At 41.4% G+C, this 12,399-nt stretch overlaps 1 protein-coding gene across 2 annotated transcripts in view; it reads right to left on the bottom strand.

Annotated features, from left to right (window-relative positions):
- Positions 1–2,680: 2,680 nt before the first annotated feature.
- A2M (alpha-2-macroglobulin) overlaps positions 2,681–12,399 on the bottom strand; it is a 72,411-nt gene continuing 62,692 nt past the window's right edge. The window contains exons 30-37 of one of the 2 annotated variants that reach the window (XM_005207056.4): positions 9,082–9,305; positions 8,143–8,361; positions 7,866–7,993; positions 6,387–6,477; positions 5,262–5,327; positions 3,738–3,840; positions 3,210–3,251; positions 2,681–2,875 (exon numbers count right to left, since the gene is read on the bottom strand). In XM_005207056.4, the coding sequence (XP_005207113.1) occupies positions 2,859–2,875; positions 3,210–3,251; positions 3,738–3,840; positions 5,262–5,327; positions 6,387–6,477; positions 7,866–7,993; positions 8,143–8,361; positions 9,082–9,305 (890 nt within the window). In that variant the 3' untranslated portion in view covers positions 2,681–2,858. The remainder of the gene's footprint in view (positions 2,876–3,209; positions 3,252–3,737; positions 3,841–5,261; positions 5,328–6,386; positions 6,478–7,865; positions 7,994–8,142; positions 8,362–9,081; positions 9,306–12,399) is intronic. The other variant, NM_001109795.2, reaches the window with a different exon arrangement.

The following is a 12,399-nucleotide window of genomic DNA, read 5'->3' as shown; positions in this document are numbered from 1 at the left end:
TAATCCTGTTAGTTTATTTCCTTTAGTCATACATAGCATATTGAAAAGCAGAGATATTACTTTGCCAACAAAGGTCCATCTAGTCAAGGCTATGGTTTTTCCAGTGGTCATGTATGGATGTGAGAGTTGGACCGTGAAGAAAGCTGAGTGCCGAAGAATTGATGCTTTTGAACTGTGGTGTTGGAGAAGACTCTTGAGAGTCCCTTGGACTGCAAGGAGATCCAACCAGTCCATTCTGAAGGAGATCAGCCCTGGGATTTCTTTGGAAGGAATGAGGGTAAAGCTGAAACTCCAGTACTTTGGCCACCTCATGTGAACAGTTGACTTATTGGAAAAGACTCTGATGCTGGGAGGGATTGGGGGCAGGAGGAGAAGGGGACGACAGAGGATGAGATGGCTGGATGGCATCACTGACTCGATGGACACGAGTCTGGGTGAACTCCAGGAGTTGGTGATGAACAGGGAGGCCTGGTGTGCTTCGATTCATGGGGTTGCAAAGAGTTGGACATAATTGAGCGACTGAACTGAGGAGAAGGCAATGGCACCCCACTCCAGTATTCTTGCCTAGAGAATCCCGTGGACAGAGGAGCCTGGTGGGCTGCTGTCCGTAGGGTTGCACAGAATCAGACATGACTGAAGTGACTTACCATGCATGCATGCATTGGAGAAGGAAATGGCAAACCACTCCAGTATTCTTGCTTGGAGAGAATCCCAGGGACAGAGGAGCCTGGTGGGCTGCCATCTATGGGGTTGCACAGAGTTGGACATGACTGAAGTGACTTAGCAGCAGCAGCAGTCATACCCCTAATTTCTTTTATATTTCATGACTTAGATTGATCTAATTATAACATTTATTCAGCTCTGAAATGTTGTTTTCTTGGCCTTGTTGTCTGGTGTGGGTTGGAGAGGCAGAATGGTTTGAGGTTATGAGTGTAGACTTGGAAGCCAGACTTCTTGATATTGAATTCTGGTTTAGCCATTTACTCCCTGAATAACTTGGGGAAATTACACCTCTCTGTGCCTCAGTGTCCTCACTTGCTATGAAAGTGAAAGTGTTAGTCACTCAGTTGTGTCCCCAACTCTTTGTGACCCCGTGGACTGTAGCCCACTAGGCTCCTCTGTCCATGGGATTCTCCAGGCAAGAATACTTGAGTGGGCTGCCATTTCCTCCTCCAGGGGATTTTCCAAACCCTGGTATCCTGCATTGCAGGCAGATTTGTTTATTGTCTGAGCCACCAGGGAAGCCTCAATTGTTATAATAATACCTATTTCATAGGGTTGATATATTAATACCTATGAAGTGCTTAGAGTAGAATCTAGCACAAAGGTGATTAACTTTCTTAAAGATTTTTTTGATGTGGACCATTTTAAAAGTCTTTATTGAATTCATTATAATATTGCTTCTGTTTTATATTTTTTGGCTAAGAGGCACATATGATCTTAGCTCCCTAACTAGGGATCGGACCCACACCCCACTGCATTGGAAGGCAAAGTTAACCACCGATAGCCAGGGAAGTTCCAGGGTGATAGCTTTTAGCTTTTACTTTTGCCTAGCCTGGAGACAAAGCTAAGGGTGCTTGAACTTCAAAGACCTTCACAGTTCTTTGTTTATAGCATCCAGGCTCTGTCAGACTCAACCAAATGAAGGCTAGGACACCTAGGACTTTCCAGGGACCTTCTCTTCAAACTCTGGAAGCTTCTACTCCTCCATCCATATGATGGATGATTTAATGCATATGAGTATCTCCTTGAGTTTGTATTCATCCTTTGATTCTGGCTCAAAGTTCCAAAAAAAGAGATGTTTCAATGTAACACTCTTATTTAGGCTTTGAGCCCTATGTATTCTTTCTTCTAGGAAAACTCACTTCTCTTTGAATCACCTCTTCAGTATTTTCAATCTGTCATCCTTCACTGAATCTGATACCCAAGGTTAACTAACTGATCACATATATTGATCAATGGCAGATTTGGTTCTCAGGACACATAACTTTCAATTCAAATCAAGTCCCAATTAATATGCTGCCTCCCTATGTTGGACAGTCAACTTTCTATTTCATTACTTCCCTTTAATGTGGAGTCTTTCTTTCTCCAGACAGCCTTTTGTTCTCTCATAAATCCACTCTTTGGCTTTTTCTTAGAGTCCTGCCATAACCAAACACACTTTAAATGCTCCTAGTATATAATCCAATATTTTCTTCTTTTCCCGGCAACCTTTAAATGAAGCCTACTCAGACTACCATCTCTGTAATGTTTCTCATTTTTGAAGTCCCTTAACCCTTGACTTTTTAAACAGTAATTTTATTTATTTATTTTTGGCTGTGCTGGGTCTGTATTGCTGCACAAAGGCTTTCTCTAGTTGTGGTGAGTGGGGGCTACTCTCTACTTGCAGTGTGCGGGCTTCTCGTTGCGGTGGCTTCTCTTGTTGCAGAGCATGGACTCTAGTGTGTGCAGACTTCAGTAGCTGCAGCGTGTGGGCTCAGCAGCTGCAGCTCCTGAGTGCTGGAGCACACACTCAATAGTTGTTGCACATGGGCTTAGTTGCTCCACAGGATGTGGTATCTTTCCTGATCGGGGATCAAATCCTTGTCTCCAGCATTGGCAGGTGGATTCTTTACCACTGAGCCAGCACGGAAACCCCTTTCTATGAATTTTTATCTCAGGAGTCCATGGGAATCACATGGAAGTGTAATAAACATTTATTGAGTAAATGAGAAAACAGTGATAGAGACCAGGAAAAAAAAAAAAAAAAAAGGTTTATTCAACAAGCCTTCAGAGATGTTAAAAATTGTCTTTCTTCCACGGAGATCTGAGTCTGTGGAACAGGGAATCCAGCAAAGCAGTTTTCATTGACATGGTCTTTAAGCATTTCCAATATCTGTGATAGTGGAAAGGACAGAAAGTTCAGATGGACATGGGTTTCTGGAGCAGTGGAAATTCCTTCCCTGAGATCTGGGTGGCATATTGCCAGAGGAAATCCAGTTAGTATAGTGGAAATGAGATTCATTACTTAAAATGATTCAACTTGCAGTTCTATGAACCGTCTGAGATTTGACTATCAGGGGCCCCTTTTCAATAAAGGTTTTTTTTTAACAATAAGTTGCACCTTGAGCAGTATGATATCCATGAAAAATATTTAGCCAGAATTTTATGGAGGAGATTTGAGGGGAGACAAAGTGGTTCTCATTCCATCTGGAAGGAGGTTTGCTTACCTTTGCTGCAAGGAGCACTGTACTCAGCAACTGCAAACTCATCTGAATAAAAACAAAAACAGTCAAACAAAGTGAGAGGGAAAGCAAACATCAATGGGATATAGGTTAGTGAGAGAATCTTTATTGTGGGCAGAATTGTATCAGAAACACCAGCATCATTCATTTGATGTGTTCTCACTGCCTTGTATCTTCAAATACTTTATGTTATGCTTTCCTTTACCCTAAACTCTTGAAGGGCAGCAGTTTAGATATCATACTTATTTAAATTTCATATTGTCCTATAGTTGATTTTAACTGAAGAAAAAAGAACTAGATATCCTACAGGTGCTTTGTATTAGGAATAGTACAATTATACAATAGGTAATTTCTACAATGTTTGTGTAGAAGACAAAGACAGGAGAATCAGACTTGGTGGAGACAAAATGAACTGATGAGAGCAGTTAGTTTAATGAACTGGCCCAACACATCTTTCAAATATAAATCTCTGATCAAGAATTTAATTTCTGTGTGAACGTTGCTCTCACTCACCTGTCTCATAATAGTCATAGACTTTCACTATGGCAGGTTTCAGATCCCTTACTGGGATGTCTTGCAGAACTGTGAAGGTCAAGGTCAGGGTCTCATTTGTCACCTATAAAGCAAAAAGGAATTAAATGACCCTCCAGGGAGCTTCTGTCTCTCTTCTTTGAGTGAGTTTAAGTATTCACCTCTTTTGGGGAAAAACTTTTTGTCAACTAACAGGGTCCTTAAATTGGGTTAAAAGCTCTCAAAGTAGATGAAAACTTCCCCAAACTGTTTCTTAAATAGCTAAAACTATTCATACACTCCCATTAATATGAGTTCATGGCTCTGTTTATCGGGGTGAATGATGTATGCTTTTTATTGTTTGAATACCTATGTTTATTTTTAAGTATCAGAATTCAATATTTTCAGTTCTCTATCATGCAGAAATACTTGTTAACTCAAAATACGTGTATATATATATATATATGGCTGAGTCCTTTCGCTTTTCACCTGAAGCTGACACAACATTGTTAATTGGCTCATGTATGCGTGCTAAGTTGCTTCAGTTGTGTCTGACTCTTTGCGACCCTATAGACTACAGCCCACCAGGCTTCTCTATCCATGGGATTTTCCAGGCAAGAATACTGGAGTGGGTTGCCATGCTCTCCTCCAGGGGATCTTCCTGAACCAGAGATTGAACTCTTGTCTGTTATGTCTTCTGCATTGGCAGGTAGGTTTTTTACCACTGAGCCACCTGGGAAGCCCAACTGGCTATACCCCTGTATAAAATAAAAAGTTTAAAAAAAAAGGAATATAAAAGGCAGATCGCTGCAGACTTAAGTTTCATAAAATTGTAAGCTATAATATCCATCAATATGGGAACAAATAAACTATGTAACACACAACTACAAAACCAGATTGGTTTATTGATGGACTGATCTTATATTTTATGGTCTAAGTCCTTCCTGAGATTGGTATTACCCTTTTGTCTTACTGATGTGATGTTGAAATGTGTGTGTGCTGAGTCATGTCCAACCCTTAGCGACGCCAAGGACTATAGCCCACCAGGCTCCTCTGTCCATGGGATTTCTCAGGCAAGAATACTGGAGTCGGTTGCCATTTACTTCTCCAGGGGATCTTCCTGACCCGGGGATCAAACCCTTGTCTCTTAAGTCTCCTGCATTGGCAGGTGGATTCTTTACCATTGGTGTCACCTGGTATATGATATTATGTTGATTATGTTGATATAATAATTGACTAACCCCAATGGTTGCTTCCTTCTATTATGCAGTATTTGCAAAATAACTTGTGCACATAAGTCAGCACCTTTTGTGGAGAATTTCTTGCTTTTGGGGGGTCCTAGAAATATTCATATCCCAATATTATATATAAGTCATTTCTTCCCATAGTCCCAGATGAAATATAAATAGAGGAGAGGAGAATATTTATTGGAACTAATGTTAGAATTCTCAAATTTTTAGTATGGAGATGATGTCTCCAAAAATGTCTTATCTGTATATTTTGCAACTAGACTGGTAGGGCACTCACCTTATCCAGATAAATCAAAACATGGTTGTTGCTAACTTCTGTTCGGCTCACGTTAGATCTTTCTAGCTGAAGAAAATTAAGACATTGTAAATGTTAATAAACAGATGAAAACCCTGGGGAACCAGATAAAAGAATGTTTATTACCAAACTAAGCCTGAGGGTGAAATTTCTTGAAATGCTTTTTATAAGCAAAGACAATAATGTGGCAAAATTAAAGAGGAAAGGTAATTGGGATGCAGGGTTTAATATTAGTATGATACAGGACCTATGTATAAAGTTGATTTATTTGAGGAACAGGGAACAAAAAAGCTTAGAAATTACCCATATCTCAAGGTTCAATTCACATTCCATTCCTTTATGGAGGCTTTTTTTTTTCTTTACTTTTTCTTATTCTCAGTTTTCTCTGTACTTCTGCAATAGTTCTACTTTGTTAATCTTTTTCATATTTTTTCACTGGTTCATGTGCTTATGCTTTATTTTCTGAAGATTCTAAGCTCTGTTAAAGTAAGAGCCTGCCAACACTTTTTTTCCTAGTAGATGGGGCTCCTACCATAGTGCTGTTCATGACAGGAGACAGACTGCTGCTGTGTCACTAAAGCAGTGGACAGGAAGGATGCTGGAGCTGGCATCCAGCATCCAGGTCTGCCCAGGAAGCTCAGAAGACTAAATTAATATGATCCCTAATAGCTGCCACCCCAGTATGATCCATGGTGGAAGAACAGTCTCAAAATTGTCTGAGTTGACCACTGAAGTTAGTAGTGAAAGACTAGTTAATGATAACAATGCTTCATAAAACTAGAAGAAAAGGAGAAAGTTTTACAGACCATTTGTTTTTCATGGGTGGCAGTTTTGGGTTATTAGTACTTAAAATTAATATTTCAAATTAATATCTTAATGGAAATGTGACCAAAAAATCCATCACAAAATTTTGAGACCCATTAAAGCAAAGTTTAATGGGAAAACAAACAACTCCCCATACAAACATACTAAATTATATTTCTGCATTTGGTGAAAGTAATGTCTTTGGTAGGAGTTGATTTAATAGTATTTTATATTAATGTCTTAGTCTAGAGATATATAAAACATTAAATAAAATAGAGTCTCCTTGGCTTATTGTAAACCTACCATTTTCACTGTTGGTTTCAAGGGAATGAAGCCAGATACCATCTTCACGTCAACAATTGCCATATTGGAGGCTGGACGGCTTCCAATATAACTAAAAATCCAGGGAAGAAAGGAGTTAGGATTTTCTGTGTCATTAAATATTCTTTTTCTATGTCCATTAAGCACATAAGAGTCCTGAAAGGTACCAGAAATCTTCCTAAATTTCTTATCAAGGAGCTAAAAAAACTGGCTGTGCATTAGAATCTTCAGGGGAGACTGTTGAAGCCACAGAGACCAGGCCTTACTCCAGACCAGATGAATCAGAATTGCATGGGTGTGACCTCTGAGCATCTGCCTTTTAAGAAAGCCCTATAAGTGCTGTATAGTTGGGCAGTTCAGTTCAGTCGCTCAGTCATGTCTGACTCTTTGCGACCCCATGGACTGTACCATGCCAGGCCTTCCTATCCATCACCAACTCCCGTCCAACACCATACTCAAACTCATGTCCATCGAGTTGGTGATGCCATCCAACCATCTCATCCTCTGCCGTCCCCTTCTCCTCCCACCTTCAGTCTTTCTCAGCATCAGGGTCTTTTCATATGGGTCAGTTCTTCATATCAGGTGGCCAAAGTATTGGAGTTTCAGCTTCAGCAACAGTCCTTCCAATGACTATTCAATACTGATTTCCTTTAGGATGGACTGTTGGATCTCCTTGCAGTCCAAGGGACTCTCAAGAGTCTTTTCCAACACCACAGTTCAAAAGCATAGATGGGCATGAGATTGCTAATCTATCCAGTTATTTGTTACATGTACTTTGTCTTTTTTCCTGAATAATATCCCCAACCAGGTTATAATATTCTTGTTGTTCAGTCACTAAGTCGGGTCTGACTCTTTGTATCCCATAGACTACAGGATGCCAGGCTCCCTTGTCCTTCCTATCTGCCAGAGTTTGCTCATAATATCTTGTGGACAGATACAAATAGCCCAGTAGTTATTTGAAAATGGCTGCATATGTATATATTTCCCCCAGATTGATTATTTTATATATAATCTGAGATTTAATTATCACCAGTAGGAATTTTAACTAGAGAGTCACTACTCCCTTCTATTCATACTTTGCAAGAGGTCTCCACCTTTGTCCTGGATAAAGCAAGAATAATATCGGATTTCATGACAATAGAATGAAATCAGGATGAATCATTATATTAGAATAAAATCAGGAATTCAGGTTAGAGGCAAGGGGTAATGTTCTTTATGTAATTATTATTGAGGGGGTTAATAAGCTGTAAATAAGGAGATTAGACATTAAGAGATCCTGCAGTGGGGGATATACAATGTAAACTTCATCACTGAGAAATTCTGTGTCAACATGGGAACAGGTTGCTTTTTCAATAAATGCAGAACAGACATTCACCGTCATGCTGCTCTGCTTAATGCGGAGTTCTAGTGAGAAGATTGGCTGTTATACCCAGAACTACATGATGCAGTCAGAGGTCTTACCTGACACTCAGTGAGATCTGGAAGCTGGTGTGGGCTTTGGGTCCATCACAAGTTTGGGGCAGAGTCTGCACCTCCAAAGCAAATGGGAACTCATCTTTTTTCGGGAGAATATTGTATTTCAAAGATGTCTGTGGAACAGAGAAAAATCTGTGATTTTTCCTTCTCCAGGACTCCTCCCAGATACCTCAACCCTTTCTCTCATTTGCGCCATCGTTCACTGAGTTACGACTTTTCATTGACCGTGGTGACTCTGGATCTTCTGTGCCCAGAATCTCACCTGGAGGTAAACACATCCTTCTCCTGTGACTGACATGCTGTACTCTCCAGGCACCTCTGGCAATGAAACCTGCTGTAGTAACAGGCGGTTGCTGTTTTCCACTTGGAATTTTGTGGAAAATGTCCCTGAAGACTGGATGGTCACCTGTGCAGCCTTCCTAGCGCTGGTGAAAGTGGCTGCTCCGTATCTGGACAAGGCGTGGAGAGCTACCACTGTGTCCTGGAAGAGACAGGTGAGAGGACCCACTTAGGCATGACAGCCCTTGAAAGACCCATAAGTCCATGTTGTTAATAGTGAAAGTCACTCAGTCATGTCTGACTCTTTGCGACCCCATGGACTGTAGCCCGCCAGGCTCCTCTGTCCATGAAATTCTCCAGGCAAGAATACTGCAGTAGTTAGCCTTTCCCTTCTCCAGGGTATCTTCCTAACCCAGGGATTGAACCCAGGTCTCCCGCATTGCAGGCAGATTCTTTACTGTCTGAGCCACCAGGGAAGCCCAAGAATACTGGAGTGGGTAGCCTATCCCTTCTCCTGGGGAACTTCCCAACCCAGGGATAGAACCAGGGTCTCCTGCATTGCAGGAGGATTCTTTACCAGCTGCATTACCAGGGAAACCCAAAATCCATGTTAGTTGCCACAAAAGGAGCTTCGGTTTCCTATTTCCTGTTCCCCTCACTACTTTAGTAGTAGAATCCTCATTTTAAGATTGATTATAATCCTTACATAGATGACAGAACCATATCCTTTGCGTATCTACCTTGGACTGTATGGTTCTGTCATGTATCTATCCTTATTTCTCACCATCCTTGAATACTAATAACATTTTTCCTCATTTCAAATTATTCTTATCTTCATTTTCTTCTTCTTATACATGTTTGTATCTCGTTCAAACATTTTGCTACCTGAAGGTGAAGTGAAAGGTTCTGGCTAAGCACGGACCTGGGTGGAGGAGAAGCCCCCCTGGCAATTCTGCTGCTTTGAGATCCACTTCACGATGCTCGTGGCACGTTTGAGGTCCTCTGGGTTCGGGGCCGGCTGGGCCGTGACGTGAGCAAGGATCACGTAGGCCGTCATCTCCACCTCCGCAGACGGAGCCCTGGGTTGGTAAATGTCCTCCGTGAGCAACCTGGGTTTCTGAGGTCGTGTCCAGTGGATGGTATTATCTGGATGTGAGAAAAAGATTTTTTCATGTGGTATGTAAGTGACCACATACTCATGTTCAACTTCAAGTAAAAGTACAGGAGCCAGACCTGCAGTGAGGGTTTCCTTCCAATGATAGTCTGTTAAACCTTATCTGGATGCTTTTCCTTATGGGACAAGCTGAACTTAACTTCTCATAGAACCTGGGCTAAGGCGGTCATGTTGTTGGAGTCCAAAGCCTACAGCCATCCAAGTTGTGAAATGGTTGCTGCAGTTGTATTGGTGGAAGAAATAGCCGACCAAGTTCTCTGATTGGTTGTAGTAATTTCCTGTATCTGATGTTATTCTAACCTTGTCTAGGGTTTGTTCCCGGAGAAGGCAATGGCAACCCACTCCAATACTCTTGCCTGGAAAATCCCATGGACAGAGGAACCTGGTAGGCTGCAGTCCATGGGGTTGCCAAGAGTTGGACACGACTGAGCGACTTTACTTTCACTTTTCACTTTCATGCATTGGAGAAGGAAATGGCAACCCACTCCAGTGTTCTTGCCTGGAGAATCCCAGGGACAGAGGAACCTGTTGGGCTGCCGTCTATGGGGTCGCACAGAGTTGGACACGACTGAAGTGACTTAGTAGCAGCAGGGTTTGTTCAGTTTTCTATAAAGCCTGTCTTTGGAGATTGCTTATGAGGATCACAAATCACATGAGATAATGGAGTTTTCACTGATTAGATTAAAAAAGTAGAGTAATTCTCAAAATACCAAACGCTGACAGGGTGTGAAATAACAGGTTCTGATTTATACTGCTGTGGGAAGTAAACAGCTCTTTGGAGAGTAATTTGGCAGTAATCCAGCAAAGGGGAAAATGTACTGAGCTCATGAATCCACCGGTTATGCTTTCCAAGTTCAAGTTAGACAAACTCAGGTACTACCCCCTCAAGGAGAATATGAGTATTCATTGCATCATGGTTTGCCACAGAAGTAAATAAACAAGAAAAGATCCATGAGAAGAGACACTCTATATAAGTTACGACCTTTCAGTATATTGTAATGTATTATGCTAGTCAATCTAATAACACGGACCATAGCCTTGTCTAACTCAGTGAAACTAAGCCATGCCCTGTGGGGCCACCCAAGATGGGTGGGTCATGGTGGAGAGGTCTGACAGAATGTGGTCCACTGGAGAAGGAAATGGAAAACCACTTCAGTATTCTTGCCTTGAGAACCCCATAAACAGTATGAAAAGGCAAAATGATAGGATACTGAAAGAGGAACTCCCCAGGTCAGTAGGTGCCCAATATGCTACTGGAGATCAGTGGAGGAATAACTCCAGAAAGAATGAAGGGATGGAGCCAAAGCAAAAACAATACCCAGCTGTGGATGTGACTGGTGATAGAAGCAAGGTCCGATGCTGTAAAGAGCAATATCGCATAGGAACCTGGAATGTCAGGTCCATGAATGAAGGGAAATTGGAAGTGGTCAAACAGGAGATGGCAAGAGTGAATGTCGACATTCTAGGAATCAGTGAACTAAAATGGACTGGAATGGGTGAATTTAACTCTGATGACCATTATATCTACTACTGCAGGCAGGAATCCCTCAGAAGAAATAGAGTAGCCATCACGGTCAACAAAAGAGTCCGAAATGCAGTACTTGGATGCAATCTCAAAAACGATAGAATGATCTCTGTTCGTTTCCAAGGCAAACCATTCAATATCACAGTAATCCAAGTCTGTGCCCCAACGAGTAACGCTGAAGAAGCTGAAGTTGAATGGTTCTATGAAGACCTACAAGACCTTTTAAAACTAACACCCAAAAAAGATGTCCTTTTCATTATAGCGGACTGGAATGCAAAAGTAGGAAGTCAAGAAACACCTGGAGTAACAGGCAAATTTGGCCTTGGAATACGGAATGAAGCAGGGCAAAGGCTAATAGAGTTTTGCCAAGAAAATGCACTGGTCATAACAAACACCCTCTTCCAACAACACAAGAGAAGACTCTACACATGGACATTACCAGATAGTCAATACCGAAATCAGACTGATTATATTCTTTGCAGCCAAAGATGGAGAAGCTCTACACAGTCAACAAAAACAAGACCAGGAGCTGACTGTGGCTCAGATCATGAATTCCTTATTAAATTGAGACTTAAATTGAAGAAAGTAGGGAAAACCACTAGACCATTCAGGTATGACCTAAATCAAATTCCTTATGATTATACAGTGGAAGTGAGAAATAGATTTAAGGGCCTAGATCTGATAGATAGAGTGCCTGATGAACTATGGATGGAGGTTCATGACATTGTACAGGAGAAAGGGATCAAGACCATCCCCATGGAAAAGAAATGCAAAAAAGCAAAATGGCTGTCTGGGGAGGCCTTGCAAATAGCTGTGAAAAGAAGAGAAGCAAAAAGCAAAGGAGAAAAGGAAAGATATAAGCATCTGAATGCAGAGTTCCAAAGAACAGCAAGAAGAGATAAGAAAGCCTTCCTCAGCAATCAATGCAAAGAAATAGAGGAAAACAACAGAATGGGGAAGACTAGAGATCTCTTCAAGAAAATCAGAGATACCAAGGGAACATTTCATGGAAAGATGGGCTTGATAAAGGACAGAAATGGTACGGACCTCACAGAAGCAGAAGATATTAAGAAGAGGCGGCAAGAATACACAGAAGAACTGTACAAAAAAGATCTTCATGACCAAGATAATCACGATGGTGTGATCACTGACCTAGAGCCAGATATCCTGGAATGTGAAGTCAAGTGGGCCTTAGAAAGCATCACTATGAACAAAACTAGTGCAGGTGATGGAATTCCAGTTATTTCAAATCCTGAAAGATGATGCTGTGAAAGTGCTGCACTCAATATGCTAGCACATTTGGAAAACTCAGCAGTGGCCACAGGACTGGAAAAGGTCAGTTTTCATTCCAATCCCAAAGAAAGGCAATGCCAAAGAATGCTCAAACTACCGCACAATTGTACTCATCTCACACGCTAGTAAAGTAACGCTCAAAATTCTCCAAGCCAGGCTTTAGCAATATGTGAACTGTGAACTTCCAGGTGTTCAAGCTGGTTTTAGAAAAGGCAGAGGAACCGGAGATCAAATTGCCAACATCCACT

Source organism: Bos taurus, chromosome 5 (genome assembly GCF_002263795.3).
Source record: "Bos taurus isolate L1 Dominette 01449 registration number 42190680 breed Hereford chromosome 5, ARS-UCD2.0, whole genome shotgun sequence".
NCBI classification, from domain to species: Eukaryota; Metazoa; Chordata; class Mammalia; order Artiodactyla; family Bovidae; genus Bos; species Bos taurus.
Note: the sequence above shows the minus strand (reverse complement) of the source record. Positions and strands in the feature narration are given on the sequence as shown.